Genomic DNA, 25,550 nt, shown 5'->3' on the forward strand with positions numbered 1-25,550 from the left:
CATCCAGGACTCTCTCAGAGTATACTCCTGCCATGTATTCTCTGCCTCTCTTTTTAAATATCTGTAATAATCTGTGTTCATCTCCTATCTCCCTTGGAAGCCCCTTGAAAGCAGGAGCTGTGTATGAATCATTACCTTCACTTCCTAGCACAGACTCTGTCACAAGGCATGTCTACAACAGACATCTGCTATCCTGGAGAATTTATTTCACTCCTTAGAATCTCAAGTGGGGACTGTGTATCAGTTATCTATTGCTGGGTAAAAAAACGATCTAAAAATTGATGCCTTCCACAGCCATCACTTATTTTTAATATCTCTCATGGTTCTGGGAGTTGACTGGGCTCCGTAGCTGGTTCTTGTTCAGGGTCTCTCTAGTGGTCACAGTCAGATGGTACCTGAGGCTGGGGTTACCTTGAAGGCTTTGTCATTCTCATATCTGGTGTCTGGACTGAGAGGATTTAAACAGCTGGTGGTTGGAACAGCTGGGGCTCCAAGGGGCTCTTTCTCTCTCTCCACGGACTCTCCACATGGTGGCCTCAGAGTAACTGGACTTCTTACATGGCAGCTGAAGGCTCCCAGAGGAACTACCCCAAGAGAGACTAGCAGAAACTAAGTAGCCTTTTCTAACCTGGCCTCAGAAGTCACTCACACGTGTCACAGAGGCCCCACCAGGGACAAGGAATGGAGACACAGACTCTACCTTTTGATGAGAGGAGTGTCAGTGGATTTGCAGACGTTTCTGCATCTCTGCTTTCTACTTCTTCACATATTGGAGATGTGAAAGGATGCTTTATCCCTGGCCTCAAGGAGCTTGCATTTGAGTCTGGAGCCATGGTTTTCTGGCAACTGCTAGTTTCTGACCCCACTGACAGCTACATCCTTTCCAACTATTTTCCCACTCCTAGCCACAGTCACTCACAAGGTTTGCTAATCATGGACTGGTGGCCTAGGAGTTAGTCTAAGTCGGCAGGGAGGGTCAGGGTGTCATTTTGTCATGACATTTTTATGTGCTGGGAAATATGTTAGGCACTCTGGAAGAAGAGACAAAAGGCTCACATTTGGGCCCTGCCAAGAAAGAGTGTACATTTATAGAAGTGTAACTTATGGAAATCGTACAAAGGGGGAAAAGATTTAAACATAAAGGTGTACACTGAAGCATTATTTTTTAAAAGCAAAGAAATAGAAGGGGGAGCTAAATACTCATCTTTTGGGGTAATCCTTTCATTGTGATTTCTACAGCTGGATGTGCTCGCCTCCCTCCGGAGCAGATCACAGCATTTTTTCTGGCATCTTCCCTTGTTCCACTTATTTTTATCAGTCTCTTTGCCATCAATACTCTGTGAAGTCCAGGAGAGGTGGGACGGGTACCTCCCTAGTACCTACACAGGTGTTTCATAAGTATTTGCTTATTTTTCTTCTGTTTTCCCCTTCTCTGGACTCCTTCCCTCCCCCAAATGCTTGCAGATTCCCAGCAAGAGGACAGGAAATCTGGGGTTTCTCTCCCCATCCACTGTGCTCTGGCTCTTGCCCATTCTGCCTGACAAAACACAGGGGACCATCGTGCCCCTCTGCCACAGTCACACAGTTCCCACAGCCAGCCCATTTTAAACTCACCTCCCTTCTCCCGAACGCCTTCAACGCCACTGTCTTGACCACACACTTAGCTTTTTTTTTTTTTTTTTTTTTTGCGGTACGCGGGCCCCCGACTGCTGTGGGCTCTCCCGCTGCGGAGCACAGGCTCCGGACGCGCAGGCTCAGCGGCCATGGCTCACGGGCCCAGCCGCTCCGCGGCACGCGGGATCCTCCCAGACCGGGGCACGAACCCGCGTCCCCTGCACCGGCAGGCGGACTCCCAACCACTGCGCCACCAGGGAAGCCCCACACACTTAGCTTTTACGCTCACTCTGACTTGTACTTTCAAATTAGATCCCTCTTCCTTCCTTCAGGATCTTAGGGGCTCCTGAAGGACAGGGACCATATCTCTTCCTTTTAAAAAATCTTACCTATTACTAAGCATCACCTCCTTTGGAAACTCTTCTCTGACACCTCTGTCCCAGAAAGCAGGTTAAGTTTCCCTCTCTTGTGGTCCTCTGTCACGCTAAATGTACTCGGATCACACTGGATCATGATTGTTACTTTCACTGTTTGATTCTATAGCCGGGCGGAGACATATTTGAGCATAGGCGCTTAAATCCATTGGTTCATTTAGTCATCAAACATTTTCTACATCTCTCCAGAGCAAACCTGTGCTTGATTTAAGGTGCTTATAACAATGAAAAAAGCGTGATCTGATCCCCAGTGTTCAGTCTTGTGTGTTTGATTGTTGCCACTTGCTACTAAGAAAATATTACCCGCTTCAGTTTTCATTCCAGATGGCTTAGTACTTTTCTGGTTTCTGGAAAAAGCCAGAGAGCCAATAATCTCTAATGTTTGAGGAATTTGGTTCCAAATTTGAGGGCAAAACCACTCCATTCAGAACAGAGGACATTCGGGTGACAAGAACTTCTCTGATGCACTGCCCTACTAACAGGAGATCTGAGATGTGGTTAGGTCAGCAGATGCTTTCAAAATTTGAAACATAAATCCTGGACAGTGAATGGAGAGGGGAGGAAAGAGTGGTTTGCGTGCCCTTTCATGTTCCCCGAAGTTTATTTTCTGGGGAAACCTGAGACTGGGATATTGGCCTTCGTGGAATGGAGTTGGAAGGCTGACTGGCACACACAGGGACTCGGGTCCTGTTCAGTTAAGATGTGACTTTAGGAAACTGAGAGGGTATAGCTGTGTGGTCCCCATAGGAAGAGAAACTCCTTGGCCAGAATGGCAACCTATTTTTTGGAAAACCACTCAGGCTCTACTTAGAGCCATTGAATGCTTGAGAATTTGTTCTGACTGGCCAAGCTGCTCTTCACAGCACGACAGTGGACATACACAGTGACTCGGTCTCGGAAGGCCCTGAATGTGGCTTGGTTCTTCCTCACACAGGGCTCCCTAGCAGGGCTGAAAGTGCATCTGTTGCCTTTGCAACGGGCCCGAGCCCAAGAGTCAAAAGTTTTTCTTTTTGTTGTTTTTAAGTTAGAGCCTTACTAAGTTATAGTGAAATGAGGTAATAGCTGGTGGTTTTGCTGGTATTATTTGGTTTGGTTTTGGAGGGCTGGGAGAAGCTGCTAGGGATGCCTTGGGATGTAGATCTATCCTGTACCTGAAGAATTCTTAGGCCTGTGAATTACTTACCGTTGTAGCATTCAGCTGAAAATGGGTGGCGGGGGAGGAAGGACAGGAGAGGCGGGTTAGTTAAAAAAAAATGACCATGTTACAGTTGAAATGGATGAAGACCTAGGGAGTCAGAAACAAGACTGGGACTATTTCTCTAAGATGCAGGGACCAGTTCTCAAGCCAGAAACCTTGTATCCTTGTGAATTTCAGTTAGAAGAGGATAATCATATCAAAATCAAGTCATTGTTCTTATGGTTAAGTGTGTTTCTGCTCATCATTTCTAAGTATTCGTATTATTTCCAAATTTAAATGAAATATGCACACAGGATCAACATGAAGTAATAAAGTGATACCCCCAAATAATAAAAATGGTTCAAACATCACGGTCAAGAAGAATGGATACTCAAATGAACCACCAAAGTCCACAAAAGTTTATAACCAAAAAAAAAAAAGTCGCTAGAGTACCTTCGTTGGCAGTGATCCCATCAGATAACCTGCTCCAGGAGTAAAAATGAGGGAAGGTAATGATCACAGCATCTTTGCATGACAAGGAGGTATCATCCAGATGGATTCAGGTGAGTTGATGGTGGAAGAAGTTCTTACTGATACTAGGGTATAAAACAGTAAATTGAGATGGGACAAGTTGGGAGTGGGAACAGAAGGAGGATGTTGGGGAGAACGGGGTCCAATCCCAGCCCTGACCTAGTTATGTTAAAACCTCTATAAGCCTTGGTGTCTTCTTTAGGCGAGGCTAGAAAAACCTACAGACATGACAGGGTTTTGGAAAGGATAAAATACAGTAATATATGTAAAGTGCCTGATAGAATCAGTGTTCAGCACATGTTTATTCCCCTCTCCTCCTACCTTTATTAATTATAGCTGGGACACAAAGTAATCTAAAGCCTGGAGGCCAGCCACTCTCATTCTTTGTAAATCTTAACTACTTAAGAGGAAAATGTAGTTTCCCTGAGCTTTTAAGGGTCTATTTACATACAATTGACCTACTTGTAAAAATGACCTATTCTTTAAAACAAGCCTCTAAATAGTAGGTGTAGTTTCTGTGCTTCCTAAGGAAGAACCTATAAAGGTGGCTCCTTTTTCGTTAGTCCAGATTTACAGGTTTGCTCTAAGTGCACATTTGCAGAACCATTTCTGATGTATGTGAGTTTCCTCCCCCAGAAGGAGCTGCTTCGTTGACCATTTGTTCTCTTTGGTGCTATGGACATGCTTTTTGTTTGTTTGTTTGTCATAAGCTTAATTTATTCCCCTTAGAGTCCTCTTCTTTATTCTGAGATAATGCCCCCACCTACTGCTTTTGCTTTTTAAAGGTACCTGGTTCACTGTAGCTATGGACACTCTTTAAACCTGCCCGTGTTACATAGAGGTCACAAGGCTGAGCTCAGCTTGATGCTTTAGTACTTGAACTTTTAAGAAAATGTGAGTGTTGGCTTTGCTGGGGTTTTTTTTTTTTTTTTTTTTTTTGACTTTTAACCATCATGCCCCCTGGTCTACAGCAGCTTTGTTCAGCCAGAAAATGTTTATCTTCATCGAGCCATCTCTTTCCCTGACTGAAGACGTAGGCTTGAAGACTGGCCAGTTCAAGGCAAAAGTCTTGGTTGGAGATGTGGTTTCACTCTTGATCAGTCATGTGACCTTAGGCAACGTGCTTAATGTCTCAGCGCTGGTTTCTTCTTCTGGACAATGAGGAATGTAGTAGAGAATCTTCCTGGAGGTTTTGAGCAGTAAAAACAGGGCTTAGCAGGAAGCCAGGTAAGAATCAGTGGTCAGAAAGTGGTAGCTATAATTGCTCTAGCCAAGTGTTCTACATTGACATTGCCTGCTGAGGAGAATCATTTGGGGAGCATCTAAGAAAATGCTAATACCTGAACTCCACCCAGGATCAATTAAATGTGAACTTCTAGGGGTCAGACCCAGGTGTCAGTGGAGTTTTTTTTATTATTATTCCTTAGGTGATAGCGATGTTCCATGAGGGTTGAGAATCTCTGGCTCTAGCTCCCTGTAGTGAATGTGTTTGATGTTTCAGAGAAGGATGATCTCATTTAACCTCAGCAACACTTTAGGGTAACTAGAGAGTTATTAGCCCCATTTTACAGTTGAGGAAACTGAGGCTAAGGGAGGTTAAAAAAAACAGCAAGTGAGAGGTGGTACTCAGATGTGGGGCCAAGCAGTCCAACTCCAGAGCCATGTTCTTAATTACCATGCCGCATTTCATTGTCCCGAATAGCGCCTCGAGTGAAGCTCATCAGTGGAAATTAAGATCCACCAAGTGGGGTCATCCGGTGGTCTCTGGCTCTCTCCATACCTTCAGCTTACCGACCTCCTGCTCTCCGTGTGTTCGAAACTTCCCAGCAGCCTCCTGTCAGATAACGAACTGCGGTTATTCAGAAGTCCCCTGCTATTTCCACTGATTTTTATTAAATGCAGCTTGTGGCTCTGAGTCAAGAATGTGCAAGCCGATTTAGATTATGTTTTGCATTGAGTTTATTAAGATAAAAAATATTTCCTGAGATAGTGAGTCAGAAATATTTATGGTGAAGTGTGCTGAAAGTGAATGCAGGTTGATAGCATGAACAGAATGTTCTCTCAAAGTCAAATGCGATGACCTAACCATGTTTGGCAGCCTTCCTTTATGTTTAGCTAAGCATTTTATTTCATGTCAGGACCCCCCTCCCTCTTCTGAATAGGATCGGTCCTGAAGGGGACTAGCATTCGGCATGTGCCTCTTTGATACTGAGATGCAGGCCCTGAGCCTAATTGTGACTGGCTCCCTGGCTGACTGGCTGGGTTGCCATGGCAAAGGACTGTTAAACTTTTTATATCTGGGTTTCTCTCACCTGTCAGAATGGCAATATAACTCTTGGCCCCGCCTCCCTCCCGGGGAGTGGGGGGGGGAGGGGAGGGCACTTTGAAAATTAAGTAATAAATGTTGGGAGGGATTTGTGAATGTGACGTCTTGTCAAATGGGTGAGTAATAAATGGGGTGTCTCCAAAGCTCATTTGCCTGAAATACACTTGAGCCTTCCATTTACTTAATCAACCAGCATTTATTAAATGCCTACGAAGTTCACCATCTAACACGTGGAGTGCTGGGGGGACTACGAAAAGGAGGAAGTAGAGTCTCAATTCCCAGAGAGCTCATAAACTAACTTCTTTTTTCTCGCAGTTCACTTCTTAAGTTGATTAAGCGTCAGGATGAACAATGCCTGTGGTGTATTTAAAAAGCTCCTTCTCCATGATGGCTTCCACTTACAACATAAGAAACTGGTAGTGATTAGTTGTTCTCAGTACCAGTGGGTACTGTCTCCTGCTGGATGGACTCATTAAAAAGGGCAAGACTATTCCATAGTCCTGGTCAGGGGTAATAGGAAACAATGAAAGACTAAAGTGTGGGTTTACTGGGAAACGGTGCATTGGCTAATATTACGGTCTCTTGTGTCCAAAGGTCTGGGTTTGGGTCCTGGCTCTGCCACTTTCTAACTGCATGACTTTGGGCAATTGCTTAACCTCTCTGTGTCTCATTTCCTTATCTCTGAAAAAAGGGTAAGAATAGTGTCTACCTCAGGATTGTTTTCAAGATTAAATAAGTTAATGTGTACAAGGTGCTTAAAATGGTGCCTGGAACCTTGTAAATTCTCAGAAAAATGTTAGCTATGATCATCACTTTCTGTGGGTAATGGAGGAGATGGTGGTACTGAAAGAATCCTGGCATTTTCTTTTCATACATTTTAAAAAGCGTAAATATCTTTTTTTTTTATTCAGAGTCCCAAACTTTTGCCCAGACCTACAAAAATCACTTAGGATTGCCCCCAAATCCCAAGTTGCTTATTCAGAAATAGAAAACAGACCATGCAAGCCTAGCTTATGGTATTCAGGACTTGAGCTAAATCATTTTGTTCTGAGAACCTCACACTGGTCCAATACCCATAGGGGTGGCAGAGGGCAGCTGTGGAGTGTGAAGGAAAGAGCACTGAGCTTGGAGTCCAAATCCTGGATTTAGCTTTGATTAGTTGGGACAGGTCTAGGATAGGTCTTTAAGTTCTCTGAACTGCAGTTTACCCATCCTGATTGTGTAAAAGCAATGGTAGGTAAAAATTCTGGGGCCTAAGCATGAGTCAAAACAGTGGTAACAAACTGTACTAAACTGTACTAGAAATTACTGTATTCTCCACCACCACACACTTATAGTTTAGAAAAAAAAAAGCCAAAATTGTGAATCACTGTATTGTACACCTGTAACTTATATAATGTTGTACATCAACTATACTTCAATTTTAAAAAAAGAAAAGCCAATTGCACTTAAGAATATCTTTGATGAAGCAGCAAAAATTGTTAACTAAATCTTGACCCATGAGGTACATGTCTTTTTTAATATTTTGTATGGCAAAATGGGAAGTATACAGAAGCAGTCGTGCTGACTGGTGAAACACTATGGTTGTCACAAAGAAAAGCATTTTATTACTTGAAAGAATGATTGGCAATCAAACTATGGTTAATTATTCTTGAAAATAAACAAAACGAGCCTGACACTTGAAGGAAACAGGAGATAGTATTAGTTGCCAATAATAAAATTTGAGCTTTCCAGCAAAAATTTAAAATTTGGAAAACTTTCAGCCACCACCAAGAGCTTGACAGTTTCCCAATCTTTACTAATGAGATAGATGGTGATACTAATGAATGTGATTTTTCTATATTACATGATTAAATGTGTTCATATCTGGAAGATCTATGTAACTCTGAACCAATGTTTTCTAAATGAACAGGGCATGGTGTTAAAAAATCACACATGGATAAAAGATCTGTTCAACGTGCAAGATAAATCAATCCATTTTAATATAACAGATTATGAAAAATTCACTAGTATGGTTTCAGATTTCACATCACAACTATTCTTTAAGAAACTACCATTTGTCTGCTGGAGAGGGTGTGGAGAAAAGGGAACCCTCCTGCACTGTTGATGGGAATGTATTGGTTGGTGCAACCGCTATGGAAAACAGTGTGGAAGTTCCTTAAAAAACAAAAAATAGAGTTACCATATGATCCAGCAATCCCACTCCTGGGCCTATATCCGGAAAAGATACATGCACCTCAATGTTCATAGCAGCACTGTTTACAATAACCAAGACATGGAAGCAACCTAAATATACACTGACAGATGATGGATAAAGATGTGGAATATATGTACAATGGAATATTACTCAGCCATTAAAAAAGAAAGAAATAATGCCATCTGCAACAACATGGATGAACCTAGAGATTATCATACTAAGTGAAGTAAACCAAACAGAGAAAGATAAATATCATATGATGTCACTTATATGTGGAATCTAAAAAAATGATACGAATGAACTTATTTACAAAACAGAAATAGACTCACAAACATAGAAAACAAACTTATGGTTACCAAAAGGGAAGGCGGGGAGGGATAAATTAGGAGTTTGGGATTAACATATACACACTACTGTATATAAAATAAACAACAAGGACTTACTGTATAACACAGCATACTATATTCAATATTTTGTAATAACCTATAATGGAAAAAACTGAAAAAGAATATATATATATATAACTGAATCACTTTGCTGTACACCTGAAACATTGTAAATCAACTATACTTCAATTTAAAAATGTCAAAAAAAAAAAGAAACTACCATTTGTCAAATTTTGGTTTAGTATCAAAGAATACTATCCTAAATTATCTGAGAAGGCTATAAAAATACCCCTCTCTTTTCCAACTATATGAAGCCAGATTTTCTTCCTATACTTCAACCAAAACAACATATCTCAAAAGATTGAATGCAGAAAGAGGAGAGTCCAGCTGTCTGGTCTTAAGCCAAATGATAGATCAATGACAATAGAAAACAGTGCCACTCTTCTCACTATTTGCATGTGTATCAGGAGGTGCAGGGGGGAATATAGTTATTTTTCATGACAATATTTGTTAACAAGTAATGAGATTATTTTCAAATAAATTAGTAAACAAATATTTTAAAATTTTCTCTTGGGGGTCCTCAATATTTTAAAGAGTGTATAGGGGGTTCTGAAACCAAGGGGTTTGAGAACTTCTGTCCTGGAACAAGGACTCTGGAGCCAAAATAATTTTTTAAAGATTTTTTTTTTTAAAGAATTACTGTTTTTTAAATTAAGTAATTAAAATTTATTTTTGGCTGCATTAGGTTTTCATTACTGCACGTGGGCTTTCTTTTAGCTGCATTGAGCGGGGGCTACTCTTTGTTGCGGTGCACGGGCTTCTCATTGCGGTGGCTTCTCTTGTTGCGGAGCACGGGCTCTAGGCGTGTGGGCTTCAGTAGTTGTGGCATGTGGACTCCGTAGTTGTGGCACACGGGATCTAGAGCGCAGGCTCAGTAGTTGTGGCGCACGGGCTTAGTTGCTCCGCGGCAGGTGGGATCTTCCCGGACCAGGGCTCGAAACTGTGTCCCCTGCGTTGGCAGATGGATTCTTAACCACTGCGCCACCAGGGAAGCCCTCAAGATTTTCTTTTAGAGAAGTTTTAGGTTCACAGCAAAATTGAAGGGACGATACAGAGATTTTTTTGTATACACCCTGCCCCTTTACATGCATAATCTCTCCCGTTATCAACATTCCCCACCAGAGTCGTACATCTGTTAAAACTGGTGAAATTACATTGACACATCATAATCACCCAAAGTTCATAGTTTACATTATAGCTCACTCTTGTGTTGTACGTTCCATGGATTTATACAAATGTATAATGACATGTATCCACCATTATAGAATCAGAGAGAGTATTTTCACTGCCCTAAAAATCCTCTGTGCTCTGCCCATTCATTCCCCCCACCCCAGTCTCTGGTAACCATTGATATTTCTACTGTCTAAAGTTTTACCTTTTCCAGAATGTCCTATAATTGGAATCATGCCATATGTAGCCTTTTAAGATTGGCTTCTTTCACTTAGTAATATGTATTTATGCTTCCTTTATGTGTTTTCATGGCTTGATAGCTCATTTCCTTTTAGCACTGAATAATATTCCATAGTCTAGATGTACTACAGTTTATCCATTTACCTACTGAAGGACAGCTTGTTTGCTTCCAGCTTTTGGCAATTGTGAATAAAGCTACAAACATCCATGTGCAGGGTTTTGTGTGGACATGTTTTCAACTACTTCGGGTAAACACCAAGGAGTGAGATTGCTGGATCATATGGTATGAGTATTTTTATTTTTGTAAGAAACTGCCAAACTATCTTCCAAAGTAGCTGTAACATTTTGCATTCCCACCAGCAATGAGAGAGAGTTCCTGTTGCTCCATGTCTTCATCAGCATTCGGTAATGTCAATGTTCTGGATTTTGATCATTCTAATGGGTGTTTAGTGTAACTCATTGTTTTAATTTGCGTTTCCCTGATGACATATGATGTGGAACATCTTTTCATATGTCTCTTTGCCATTTTTCTTCTTTGGTGAGGTATCTGTTAAAGTATTGGCCCATTTTTTATTGGGGTTGCTTTCTTATGGTTGAGTTTTAAGAGTTCTTTGTATATTTTGGTACTTTACCAGATGTGTCTTTTGCAAATGTTTTCTCTCAGTCTGTGGCTTGTCTTCTCATTCTGTTGATATTGTCTTTTGCAGAACAGACATGTTAAATTTTAATAAAGTCCAGTTTATCATTTATTTATTTCATAGATCATGTCTTTGTTATCATATCTAAAAAGTCATTTCCATACTCAAGATCATCTTGGTTTTCTCCTATGTTATCTTCCAGGAATTTTGTAATTTTGCATCTTATGTTTAGGTCCGTGATCCATTTTGAGTTAATTTTTGTGAAGGGTGTAAGGGCTGTGTCTAGCTTCATTTTTGCATGTGGATGTACAGTTGTTTCAGCACTATTTGTTGAGAAGACTGTCTTTGCTCCTTTGTGGTGACTTTGCTTCTTTGTCAAAGATCAGTTGATTATATATAGGTAGTCCACTGGATTCTATTTCTGGGCTGTCTGTTCTCTTTCATCGGTCTATTTGTCTATTCTTTCACCAGTATCACACTGTCTTGATTACTGTAGCTTTATAGCAAGTCTTGAAGTTGGGTAGTGTCAGTCCTCCAGCTTTGTTCTTCTCCTTCAGTATTATGTTGGCTATTCTGGCTCTTTTGCCTCTCATATAAACTTTAGAATCAGTTTGTCAATATTCACAAAATAATTTGCTGGGATTTAGACTGAAATCTAAATCAATCTAAATCTGAATCAATAATTGTTTTGTCTCACTTCTACTTACTATGTGATCTTGGATGGCTTTTTTACCATCCCTGTGCCTTAGATATCTCATGTATAAAATGAGGACAATAATAATGGTTTGTAACAACACCTGCCGTGGTAATAAGTACCCTTTAGATGTTAACTATTATCATCATTATATTGTATCATCATCATTGTCATTGTCACCATCATCATTATTACTAGTACCCCCACTGGGAGACAGTTCATTCAGAGACACAGAGCTAGAGGTGGAGTCAGCAGAACTGGAATTTTTTCTCTCTCCAGCCAGATTATATCCCACCTCCCACTCACCAGTCTGCCATCTCAACATTTGTGGTCCACAAAAGCAGGGAAAGAAGGATGAGAAAGCTTCCACAGCTCAAGCACACATTGTCAGAGGTATTGAATAAAGCCACTGAAAAAAATATTGTTAAAAAACAAAATTCAAGTGAACAAATTTTTTAAATCTTACTGGTTTTATTCAACAATTCATGAATCAGGCAGCATCCCATCTAGCAGATAGAAAGGAGTTCTGAAGAGCTGTACAAAATGAAAGACTTGTGTAGGCAGAAAGGGGCAGAACAGGGTTGTTTGTGGCCAGGTCACTTTTAGGGCACAGCAGGGGTCTATCAGGCAGATCACCTCACTAGTGCTGACTAGGTAATTCCAGATTGATTGGTTTAAGAGTCCATTCCTGGGAGAGGTTGAAAGTGTAATTAAGTTAGGTATTAAGTCCCGGTTTGGTGATGTGGACTTAGCACAAGTGACTCCACTTTGGGCCTTTTTTTTTTTTTTTTCCTTGCAGTACGTGGGCCTCTCACCGCTGTGGCCTCTCCCGTTGCAGAGCACAGGCTGCGGATGCGCAGGCTCAGCGGCCATGGCTCACGGGCCCAGCCGCTCCGCGGCATGTGGGATCTTCCCAGACCGGGGCATGAACCCACGTCCCCTGCATCAGCAGGCGGACTCTCAACCACTGCACCACCAGGGAAGCCCTGGGCCTTTTTTAACAGTATGAATAGCCAGGCTTAAACGTATAGGCCAAAATGCTTTTTATGGCATTCAGACTCAGTCAGTACCTGCTGTCTGCTGTCGACTGAAAAAACTGCACAACCTAAAAGCTGACAATTGTTTTATTTGGCAGACTTACTGAAGACTTAAGCCCAGGATACAGCCTCTTAGGTAGCTCTCAGGGACAGTTTCAGAGGTATGGGAGGAGCCAGGACATATAGGAACTTTCCCCAAAAAAAAAAGAAAAAGCCCCCCAAAACCAAATGAACAACAACAACAAAACCAGATAGTCAGAACATCAAAAGATTACTGCTAATTAAAGAAAAACCAGATATCTCAAGTTAATGAATGAATTTAGTGCTTTTCTATAGGGGAAGATGCAAGAGCCTGGACTTAATGAAATTATTCCTTTGCTATGCAGCTTAACTATCTAGGGCCAGTAATCTCTTTTTTTTCTCCATCCTGAATCCTTTCAGGATGTACCATTGGGGTTGGGGGGGTGGTAGAGGAATTCAGCTGTAGTGGCTGACGGCTCAATGGCCGCCACATCTTGTTTACTGATATGGCAGGCGGCATTCTTAGTCCACACTGCCATCCAGTGCTTCTGTAGCTGAGGCCCATATGGAAATTTACACTATTTCAGGAGGTGCAGACCGCACAAGCCCATCTAATAGATCATGACTCCAAAGCCCAGTTGCAGCTAGGTGGTGGCAAACTGGTATCAGGTCCAGTTTACAGATTTCCTCTGCCCTGGGCTGCTTCGCTGGGATGCCCAGGTGTTCTCTGAAAGAAATGACTAGTCCATAACCTGCAATGGTCACGCCAGTGCTGGGTGTAGAACAGAGAGTGGGTCCCCTAGTTTGGCCCATGAGGCTGCTCCAGGAGGATCCAGATAGTTCTGGGAAGAGAATGGATCACGGCCAGAGGCTTGTTAACAGCAAGGCTGATAGCAATGATTCAGACATGCGTTTTTATTTTATTTTATTCCAGTCACAAAATGCTTTCGTGTTGTTTAGGCCAAATGTGTTTCTGATGCTTCCAGTCTTTGCCAAACTGAGGACCAGATCATTTGCTTGTTTTACTTATTAAGTGAGCAGCTACAGATGGCAAATAAATTGAACATTATTCTTTATCACTAAAAAGTTAGAACCAAATTCCCTGTGTTTATGGCAAGGCTCCTTTGTTCAGTAGACACAAAGATTTGTTTACATTTCCTTTGTTCTCCCTGGAAACATACTGCCTGAGCCAGCTATTACACTGATTTCAAGATGCCCTGTAACCCTTGTTTTTTTTTTTGTTTTTTTTTTTTGCGGTATGCGGGCCTCTCACTGTTGTGGCCTCTCCCGTTGCAGAGCACAGGCTCCGGATGCGCAGGCTCAGTGGCCATGGCTCACGGGCCTAGCTGCTCTGCAGCATGTGGGATCTTCCCGGACCGGGGCATGAAGCCATGTCCCCTGCATCGGCAGACAGACTCGCAACCACTGCACCACCAGGGAAGCCCCCTTGTTTTTGTTTTAGGTAGATATGATATAGAACTTCACGGACAAATTAACCACTCTGTCCTGCAGTGTGTTAGTTATGTGATCTTGGGCAGGTGGCCTCATCCCTCGGATCTGTTCTGTAAAGGCAGGACTGGACATGGCCAGGAAACCAATCAGTTCGATGGATAATCATTCCCCATTTTTAGGCATAAGTTATTTGTGAGGAAAAAGAAAAGAAAAAAATAGCTAATATAATAGCAGAAACTTTCACATGCTGTTTGCTCCATGCCAGACCCTATTCAAAGTACTTTCCATGTATTAATTAATATAATCCTCACAGTAGCCCTATGAGGGAGATATAATTATTGTACTAATTTCACAGGTAACAAAATTTGAGACACAGAGAGGTTGAATAACTTGCCCAAGGTCACACAGCTGATAAGTAGCAGAACCAGGATGCGAATTCAGACATTCTAGCTTCAGAGTTTGTGAGGGTTGATTTCATCTGGTGGATCAACCCGTACTAATTTGTTTTCAAGAAATCTGAGTACACCTTCAGAGAATACTTGAAATACTCCACCCAGTTATAGAGCTCTCTGTCTCTGGGCTAATTTATGTTCCTAGAAGAAAAAATTTGAAGAACTGTGTGTCTGTGATTGTAGTATCATGCAAAGTAACTGGGGTTTGGAGGCAAAAGAAACAGTTTAAAGTTCCAGCTCATCCTTTTATATTTTACGCTATGAGGGCTTGGCCAAAAAGCTTGCTGGGATTTCAGTAGCAACTTCCTATGGGGGAAGAACCAAAGAAATAAAGTAGAATTGACTTTTGTTTTCTTGACGAAAACTCAACAGTCATGTCAACCCCTGAGATGCACAGGTAGACACTGTCATCCTGGCCTCTGGGGAGTGTGGTTGATGTTGGCTGGCTTTGATATTTAAAGGAGGTAGAAATCTGGGAGAGGGAGCCAGGCTGTGGGAGTACCTGAGTGACGGCACCTCTTGCCACTGTGGAGACCTCTCTGAAACCGTGCAACTCAGATTGGGACTCGAACCCACACACCAGGACTCGAACCCTGCCAAACCCAGGTTAGGACTTGAAACACAGTCTTTTAATTGAGATCACACACCTGGTCCCAGGACTTAATGAAGCTCAGGTTCTTGATGTCTTGTCGCAGAAAGACTTCAGTGAGAGACAAAGTGATAGGTGAGAAGTGGATTTGTTTAGAGAGAAACAGACTTCACAGACAGAGTGTGGGCCATCTCAGAAGGTGAGAGGACCCGATACATGGGGTGGTTAGTTTTTATGGGCTGGGTAATTTTATATGCTAATGAGCGGGAGGATTATTCCAACTATTTTCGGAGAAGGGGCAGGGATTTCCAGGAATTGGGCCACCGCCCATTTTTTGGCCTTTTACGGTTAGCCTCAGAACTGTCATGGCACTGGTGGGTGTGTCATTTAGATGGTAATATATTACAACGAGCGTATAATGAGGCTCTAGGTCCACTGGAAGTCGAATCTTCTGCCATCTTGGACCTAGTTGTTTCTAACCAGTTTTTGTCATGTCCTATGGCTATGTCATTCTTTTAAAGGCTGTGCCCTGCCCCCTTCCCTCCTGTTTCACCTCCAACTCAAAGCTGGACCCATGCTACAGAAAGGACAGGAAACAGGAGGTAGCCTCAAGGAGAAGGGCCTATCAGAGGATATCAGGTCAGTGAGGTACCTGGCTTCTGGAGGGAAACCATAACACCAGCCAGAACACATAGCTAAAGGTTAGACCCATGAACCAGACAATCCTGGCTGGAGTTAGGGGAAGATCACAGCCCTGTGGGTGTGTGGATATGTGTAAACCCCAGCTCTTCTTTAAGGAAGAAGTTTGAATTCTGTCTCCCCTCCTCAGTGTGACTCAGGCTACCAAAGCAATCGGATGGGGTGGAAAGAGCTAGGTTTTTGAGCCAGAGAGAGCTGAACCAGCCCTTGGCTCAGCTGTGTGGCCTTGGGCAAGTCACTTAACCTCTCTGATCCTAGGTCTCCTCATTGTTGAGCAGCGATGACAATTCCTCCTCCCTTGTGGGGTTATAGGGCAGGTAAATACTAAAGTAAAGCCCCTGGCATATGGCAGGACTTAGAGTCTATCTGTTCTTACTACTGTACTAACCAGCTTGGCTCAGTTGAACTTTGTTTAGGTGCTAGGCTGAGCCTGAGGACACAAAGTCGTTAGTGCTAGAAGCTTTGGGCACAATGTACATCTTACTGTGTGACCACAGGGCAAGTCAGCTAATCTCTGAGACATCTCCCCTGCAGCTGGGCATCATGATACTTCCTGTGCCTTTCCTACCTCACGGGGTTATTAGAGGATAACAGGAGACAGAGTAAAAGGCATTGCACAGAAGTTGTTATTATTATAAAAATAATAGAACACTGATTAATATATATGAGTGCTTACTTTTCGCCATATACTAGTTTAAATGCTTCCCATGCCTTGCCTGATTTAATTTTAATTTTTTTTTTTTTTTTTGCTTTTCATCTGATTTAATTTTAATCCTCTCACAGTTTTGCCAGGTAGAGGGGGTGGAGCAGGGATTCACTACTAAGGATCTTGGGGGTACTTTCTGGGATACTGATGATGTTCTGTTGTTCTATATCTTGATAGGGGCATCGGTTACATAGGTACATGCATTTGTCAAGGCTCGTGGGACTGTGCAATTAAGACTGATACATTTCATAGAATATAAATTATATCTCAGTTAAAAATTGAATGCATAGAATAATATATTGTAATGTGTTGCGGTTGACATGAGTAACATTATGGAAATAATTTCATTGCCTCTCACCACTTTGTCTGCCAGCAGCCTGGCCTTCATAACCCTTATTATATCATCACTGACAGGAAGATTTTCAGCATTCTTCCCAGTCTTGGGCCATGTGGATATAAATATATTACTCCTACCTTTCCAGTTTTTCATACTTTCTCTCTTATCAAAAGTGAACAAACTGGTAGGATCTTTGCCAGAATGTTAAGAGGGATGTCATTTCGGGATGATGTAAATTTTACTTCTTTTTCTTTTTCACTGTATTGTTTGAGTTTGTAACAAGAAGCATGCATTTTTTTTTTTATACTCCGAAACACAAAAGCTCATCTTGTCTTGGCCGAGAAATTTATCCATGGGTACCACATTGTCATTTGAAAACTTTGGGTTTTATACCATGGTTAGTAACAAATTTCCTTCCAAGCAGCAGACTCTGTGGGTGATTGTTTAGTAGTCACAGGGTCTCGGTAAAGGGATGATTTCAACCATCCCTTGTCTGTCTCCACCATGCCGCTCCTGTTCAGTCTCTCTGTGGTCTGGGGCACACAGAGTGAGTTTGGGTTGCTTGGAGGTACTCTCCAGCAGTCTGCCCCTCTCACCTGCCTGCTTCTCCCTGTGCAGAGTCTTACCTGGCCCTCGATGAACCGATGAATAACATCACCACGTCCCTGGGGCAGACGGCAGAACTGCACTGCAAAGTCTCTGGGAATCCGCCTCCCACTATCCGCTGGTTCAAAAATGATGCACCTGTGGTCCAGGAGCCCCGGAGGATCTCCTTTCGGGCAACCAACTATGGCTCTCGGCTACGGATTAGAAACCTCGACACCACAGACACGGGCTACTTCCAGTGCGTGGCGACGAACGGCAAGAAGGTGGTTTCTACCACTGGAGTCTTGTTTGTCAAGTTCGGTAAGCGGCTTCCTACTGGGGATGGCCTTTGGCCCTCAGCCTCCGCGGGGGTGAGGAGGTCCTGGGTGTGCCCAGCAACACAGAAGCTGGTCCTCTTGTACCCATTTTAGAAATAAATAAACCAAGGCCCAGCATTTAAGTACTATGTTCACGGTCACCCAGCCAGTAAACTGCAGAGCAGCAGGGTCCAGATAGGGCTGACCTCAGCCCCAATTCTAAGTCACCGCATCAGTGAATTCTCAACAAGAATGTTCCTTGTCCAGAGAAGTTGGGAAGATTTCCAGCACACAGGCTCCTTTTCTGTCCAGCTGCCATCACAGACCCCTGCCTGCTGTTGCAATGAACGTCCTCATGCTCATTCAGCCTCCCACTGAAACTCGCTGCATCTCGAGAGGATGCCTACTCTGACTCATTTTTTAGCCCTTGTCTTAGCATTTTTCAGGCTCTGAACTGTGGGATATAGACACAGTCTCACTGGTATGTTTTTTCATAGAGGTGGTTGGGGGAGCTGGAGCAAAATAATAAATTCCAGAAAAATAAATATCACCTCGGGGTGGCTGAGAACTTTGGTCCGTAATGGTTTGACTGTCCTGATGTTCACCCTCCAATAACCCAGACTGACTGTTTCTTTTGTTTTTCTTTCATTTCTTCAGGCCCCCCTCCCACTGCAAGTCCAGGGTCCTCGTAAGTACTTAGATCTTCTTTCTTGTCTTTTTTAAGCGCTTCTCCAGAGTTGCTAGGGCAAAGACAATGTTGTCCTCTGCTTGGGTCAAAACACTGTGTTTCCAGATTTCATTCCATTTTGCCCTGCCCTCATTCCATTTTGCTTTTTCTTTGATATGAAGATTCATAGGAGACCAGCACTGGCAGTAATCTCAAGCATGGTAATGTTGATTCTGAGCAATCAAAGCAAAAAGTCTACTTACATGTACTATTTTAAAATTAAGCTAACATTTAGTTACAATGGGTTTGGTAAAATCAAACAAAAAAAATGAAACACTGCTGGCTTAGGAACCTATACTCTAGTCTTTGCTTAAAAGGCTCTGTTCTCCGTTTCTGCAAATATTTCTGATGCTTTAGTTATTGAACAGGTCATCTGTTGGGTGATCACTTTATTTTTATTCCCTTTAAAAAACTCAGGGAGAAGTTCTGACTCACCTAGGAGAAGAAAGCCCTGTGTCTGGATGAGAGTTACATGGAAGTTTGATTCATTTTGAGTCCCTTATTAATAGAGTCTCAAGATTCAGTTTCTTTAACTGACACTATTGTTGATACATTTTTCCTTTTCTGGCTAAGGGAATCTCTTCTTTCATTGTAGGAGCATTCACTTGGGATATTTTTATTTATGTATAATTTTTATTTTGGGGGGGAGACCCATTTATTAAAACCCTTGCTCTGCAAGAAAATATATTCCATATTTTGTAGATTTCTGAAGTAAAACTTGCCGGGTTCTGCCATGAGAGCATCAAAATGCCTGGCCTTGACTAAACCAATGGCAAGTACAACAGCAGCTTAATTTGTTCTAATCCTCTCTGCGCCTCTTAATTACAGTGTGGGATATTTAAATATATTTGTGTGTTCCTGGAGGCCCAGTGGCCCACAATCCCATTAATAAAACAGGCAACGGGTAAAAATAAACATTGGCTTTCAGCCACACGGTTCTGCTATTTCATCAGCCAATTAAAGGCAACTGTTAAAGAGTCTTTAAAATCACCCAAGTGCTAACTGCATTCTACTTGCTCAGGTAGAAAATGCTGATTCATCTTAAAACAGATCAGAAGTGTGGTCACTGTGCCTTGCATTTCTTTCTCCTTTTTTTAAAATAAATTTATTTATTTATTTTTGGCTGCGTTGGGTCTTCGTTGCTGTGCGCGGGCTTTCTTTTTAGTTGCGGCGAGCGGGGGCTACTCTTCGTTGCGGTGCACAGTCCTCTCATTACGGTGGCTTCTCTTGTTGCGGAGCACAGGCTCTAGTTTCGCGGGCTTCAGTAGTTGTGGCACGTGGGCTCAGTAGTTGTGGCATGTGGGCTCAGTAGTTGTGGCTCGTGGGCTCTAGAGCGCACGCTCAGTAGTCGTGGCACGAGGGCCCAGTTGCTCCGCGGCATGTGGGATCTTCCTGGACCAGGGCACTCACCTGTGTCCCCTGCCTTGGCGGCAGACTCCTAACCACTGCTCCACCAGGGAAGCCCTGCCTTGCATTTCTTAAAGTTAATCTTTTTTTTTTTTTTTGGTGAACTCACTTATTGGTTGATATGTGGAATCCTTTTGAAGTCTTATTTAAGCAAAGATGAAAACTTTTGTTACTGGCTGTAAAAATGCTTCCCACTCTGGTACCTTATTTGTTCCTGTTAATCTGAGTTTCAAATGTTGTTGATAATCTGTATCCTAGGTTGATTAATGTGGTTCACTAGTCTGCCTTTGCTATTAAGCACTGGGCTGTTGACTTTCTACCTGTTGTATTTGTATCAGAGTTCCTTTTTTTAGTATCAGAATTATTTTTAAACCCTTTTATGTCCTTACTTGAAGTTTTCATTCTTTCTTTGCTGCTACCTTTCTGATGAACCCAGTCTATCTTCCATGGTTTTTAATTTCATACAAAGATAGCATTCTGCTTTTCTGAGCTGCTATCTATGGAAAGGGTATTGAAGTTCCTTAAGGATGCTCAACCGTAGCTAAAAGTATCCTTTGATGTCAGGAACTCTGTTTTATGTTAGCTGTCCATTTATCCATCATGTTAATCGGCAATAGCATGAAATGTACACTTGCCATGTTTTCTTGGAGGGAGCTGCAAAAAAAATACAATCAAAGTTGGAAATCCTGCAGGGCCTTCTGCAGCTCAATCTTTATCCTCAGTTTGGCATTTTGATACCCTTTTCTCTCATTCCCTTAGAAACTGGCGATGTATCCTGCTTTTTTCTCCTTTCTCAGCTGCCACCACTTACCCTATCTCTAAGAGTTCCTTTCTTCCTAAGGCTTTCTCCCAGATGGAATGCTAGTTCCCTTCTGTATCCTCATAGCCCTCAACCAGCAGCCAAACCTCCCTACAAGGGGACAGGCAGGACGTAACAACATAATAGCCATGGGGAATATCACCGCATTGAGGAGTGCTCTGAAAGCCTTTCGTCAAACTGCACCGTCCTTTCCCAATGCAGGAGTGAAGTGCAGTTGTAAGATTGCTCTGTTTACTTAAAGGCGGCACCGCAAGAATTACTGCAAGGAAACCAAATGCAAGTTCATGACGCACCCTGGCATTTGGAACAGTGAAATATATCAGGTGTATGAAACCTGGTGAGAGCTGAGTGCCCACTGAGGCCACAGGGCTATATACCCCTGGACTGGGATGGGCTTGTAGGGCCCTGGGGACTATGGCCCAGGAAGGCAAAGTATGTGAGGCACTCACCACTCCCTCTAGGGACTGCATCAGGTCCTCACATGAAGCTTCCAGGATGGCATTTTAGTTGTAGTAGGAGCAAGTTAGAGCTGTTGGTTTGGCTTCTGTTCATAGCTGCAGGCTAGCTTTCTTCTGTCATTGCTGGGCCCTGCCCACCTCTAACAATGATCGGACCTGGGGCATGAGCACAAGTGGAGGCCCACATACCACACATGTACGTATTTAAATGTTGTAAATCAAGCTAGCAAACTGCTCAGTGAAATATGTTCTGTCCTCCCACATTGACACATATACCTTCATAATGACAAAAGTTAAAAATACATGCAAAATTATGGTTTGTATATGACTGGAAGCCGGGTGCTATCAAAAATGACTACTTAAATCATTCTTCTTCATGCCTGGATATTCGGTAAAGGGGGCCAGAGATATTATATGTAATTCATAGATTGTTATATATTAGTTCCATTAAAGCTTTTTTTATTGCCTTCATTTCAGCAGAATGAATACCTAATGTTGTTCTAAACGAGATTTTCACATAGTGTGTATTCTTTTGACATTCTTTGACTTGTAGGTGCATCACCCCATTTTCTGCTTTGATACTCGCATGGCATTCTCCTTGTGTGTGTCTCCAAATTTCCTCTTTCCATAAGGACACCAGTCATATTGTATTTGGACCCATCCCAATGACCCCTTTTAAGCATGATTACAGGGGTAACAGATTACCTCTGTAATCAAGTTACCCTGTTTCCAAATAAGATCGCATTCTGAGCTGTTGGGGATTATGATGTCAACATGTGAATTTAAGGGCACACAATTTGACTCATAACGTGTAATATTACAAAATTTTTCTTAGCCATGTGAAACTGTTGCAAATATACTCTCATTTGTGAGAACTTTCAGAAGCACTGATTGGAATACAAAGCAAAACAGGCAAATGGATGCTCGGTTATACTGGGAATGATAGTTTGTTGTACAAGAATCTATTGCATTCAGACTGGGAAGAAGAATTTGACAAGTTGATTAACTTATCATTTTTCTTACTGAAGTGCTTTTTTTTTTCGTTTAAGCTACTATTTTTTTTAACATCTTTATTGGAGTATAATTGCTTTACAATGGTGTGTTAGTTTCTGCTTTATAACAAAGTGTATCAGTTATACATATACATATGTCCCCATATCCCCTCCCTCTTGCATGCCCCTCCCTCCCACCCTCCCGATACCATCCCTCTAGGTGGTCATAAAGCACCGAGCTGATCTCCCTGTGCTATGCGGCTGCTTCCCACTAGCTATCTATTTTATGTTTGGTACTGTATATATGTCCATGCCACTCTCTCACTTTGTCACAGCTTACCCTTCTCCCTTCCCCCTCCCCATATCCTCAAGTCCATTCTCTAGTAGGTCTGTGTCTTTATTCCCGTCTTGCCCCTAGTTTCTTCATGACCTTTTTTTTTTCTTAGATTCCATATATATGTGTTAGCATACGGTATTTGTTTTTCTCTTTCTGACTTACTTCACTCTGTATGACAGATTCTAGGTCCATCCACCTCACTACAAATAACTCAATTTCATTTCTTTTAATGGCTGAATAATATTCCATTGTATATATGTGCCACATCTTCTTTATCCATTCATCCGATGATGGACACTTAGGTTGCTTCCATGTCCTGGCTATTGTAAATAGTGCTGCAATGAACATTGCGATACATGACTCTTTTTGAATTATGGTTTTCTCAGGGTATATGTCCAGTAGTGGGATTGCTGGATCATATAGTAGTTCTATTTTTAGTTTTTTATGGAACCTCCGTACTGTTCTCCACAGTGGCTGTATCAATTTACATTCCCACCAACAGTGCAAGAGGGTTCCCTTTTCTCCACACCCTCTCCAGCATTTATTGTTTGGAGATTTTTTGATGATGGCCATTCTGACCAGTGTGAGATGATATCTCATTGTAGTTTTGATTTGCATTTCTCTAATGAGTAGTGATGTTGAGCATCCTTTCATGTGTTTGTTGGCAATCTGCATATCTGCTGTGGAGAAATGTCTGTTTAGGTCTTCTGCCCATGTTTGGATTGGGTTGTTTGTTTTTTTGTTATTGAGCTGCATGAGCTGCTTGTAAATTTTGGATATTAATCCTTTGTCAGTTGCTTCATTTGCAAATATTTTCTCCCATTCTGAGGGTTGTCTTCTGGTCTTGTTTATGGTTTCCTTTGCTGTGCAAAAGCTTTTAAGTTTCATTAGGTCCCATTTGTTTATTTTTGGTTTTATTTCCATTTCTCTAGGAGGTGGGTCAAAAAGGATCTTGCTGTGATTTATGTCATAGAGCGTTCTGCCTATGTTTTCCTCTAAGAGTTTGATAGTGTCTGGCCTTACATTTAGGTCTTTAATCCATTTTGAGTTTATTTTTGTGTAGGTGTTAGGGAGTGTTCTAATTTCATACTTTTACATGTACCTGTCCAGTTTTCCCAGCACCACTTATTGAAGAGGCCGTCTTTTCTCCACTGTATATTCTTGCCTCCTTTATCAAAGATAAGGTGACCTGAAGTGCTTTTGCCACCACAACCCTTCCTGCTCTCCAAGCAGTGTCCATCACTTCCACTGGCAGTGGCACAACTCACAAACCTTCACAGTATACAATCATCGTTGTCTTCTGTTTCAAGGACATAGGGTAAGAGATGTTAGAGAAGGGGTCCCTAGGACCAGAACAGTGTTAGTCGGTCACGGGAGTGGATGTTTAAGGCTTGGATCACTGTGCCAGCACTTAGTGCCAGATCCCAGAGAGTCCCATGTGTACTCTACACTTATTCAGTTTATTTTCTATGTACTTTTGGTATGTGGGCCCGGGACAGGGGCCTTCTTCTTCTTTTTCTGTTTTTTTTAATAACAATTTTACTGAGATATAGTTCATATGCCATAAAATTCACAATTTTAAACTATAAAATTCAGTGTTTCTAATATATTCACAGTGTGGTGTAACCTTCACTACTATCTTATTTGAGGATATTTTCACCGTCTCATAAAGAATCTCCTCCCAGTCCCTGATAACCTCTAGTGTGCTTTCTGTCTCTATGAATTTACCTGGTCTAGATAGTTCATATAAGTAGAATCATACAATATTTGTCCCTTTGTGTCTGGCTTCTTTTATCTAGCATACTGGTTCCAGGGTTCATCCACATTATAGCATGTGTCGGTACTCCATCCTTTTTTATGGCTGAATAATGTTCCATTGTATTCCATGTTTTGTTTATCCATTCATCTCTTGGTGGACTTTGGGCTTACTGCCACTTTTTGCCTATTCTGAGTAATGCTGCAATGTTCATGTACAAGTTTTTGTGGAGTGTGTGTTTTCTGTTCTCTTGAATGTATACCTAGGAATGGAATTCCAGGGGCATATGGTATTTCTATGTTTAACTTTCTGAAGAACTACAAAACTCTTTTTTAAAGGGCTCTACCATTTTATGTACCCTTTTATACTCCTACAAAGAATGTATGAAGGTTCCAATTTCTCCTATGTTCCTTCTATTTATTTTTAATTATTATAACCATCCTAGTGGATGTGCAGCTGTTATTTTTTTTTCATTGTGATTTTGATTTGCATTTTTGTAATGCCTAATGATGTTGATCATCTTTTTATCTGCTCATTAGCCATTTGTATGACTTCTTTGGAGAAATGGCTGTTCAAAGTCTTTGCCCATTTTTAAATTGGGGTTTTTGCCTTTTTATTCTTGAGTTGTAAGAGTTCTTCACATATTGTGGCTACTGTACCCTTATCAGATATATGACTTGCCAGTATTTTCTCCCACTCTGTGGGTGTCTTTTCATTTTCTTAATAGTGTTCTTTGAAACAAAAAAAGTTTTAAATTTTGATGAAGTTCAATTTATTATTATTTTTATTTGGTTGCTTGTGCTTTTGAGAAACCATTGCCTGATACAAGAGCACAAAGATTTATTCCTATCTTTTCTTCTTACTTTTATAGTTTTATTCTTATATTTAGGTTTTTGGTTCACTTTGAGTTAAATTTTGTCTATGGTATGAGGTAGGAATCCAGATTCATTCTTTTGCACATGGAAATCCAGTCTTCTCAACACCATTTGTGGAAAAGACTATTCTTTACTTATTGAGTTGTCTTGGCACCCTGTTAAGAACCAATTGACCATAAATGCATGTGTTTACTTCTGGACTCTCAATTCTACTCCATTGATCAATGTCAATATTCTTTATGCCAGTTCCACACAGTCTTGATTACTGCAGTTTTGTAGTAGGTTTTGAAATCAGGAAATGTGAGTCCTCTCTTTCTGTCAGTGTTCTACTGGAAAAACAGAGCCAGAGATTTATTGCAAGGAGTTGGCTTGTGATTGTGTGGGCTTGCTAGCCAGGTCTGAAATCCATAGGGTAGGGTAGGGTGTCAGGAGGAGCAGGCTAGACTCTCCTCGCCAGGTACTCATGCTGCAATCTATAGATATAATTTCCTCTTCATCAAGGAAGCCTTACTTCTG

At 41.7% G+C, this 25,550-nt stretch overlaps 1 protein-coding gene across 3 annotated transcripts in view; it reads left to right on the top strand.

The window, feature by feature from the left end:
• ROR1 (receptor tyrosine kinase like orphan receptor 1) overlaps positions 1-25,550 on the top strand; it is a 409,006-nt gene that overhangs the window by 265,415 nt on the left and 118,041 nt on the right. For all 3 annotated transcript variants that reach the window (XM_079903186.1, XM_079903188.1, XM_079903187.1), the window contains 2 exons: positions 17,379-17,666; positions 18,320-18,350. In XM_079903186.1, coding sequence (XP_079759312.1) covers positions 17,379-17,666; positions 18,320-18,350 — 319 coding nt within the window. The remainder of the gene's footprint in view (positions 1-17,378; positions 17,667-18,319; positions 18,351-25,550) is intronic.

This window comes from Stenella coeruleoalba (genome assembly GCF_951394435.1).
Source record: "Stenella coeruleoalba genome assembly, chromosome: 1".
In the NCBI taxonomy this organism is placed as follows: Eukaryota; Metazoa; Chordata; class Mammalia; order Artiodactyla; family Delphinidae; genus Stenella; species Stenella coeruleoalba.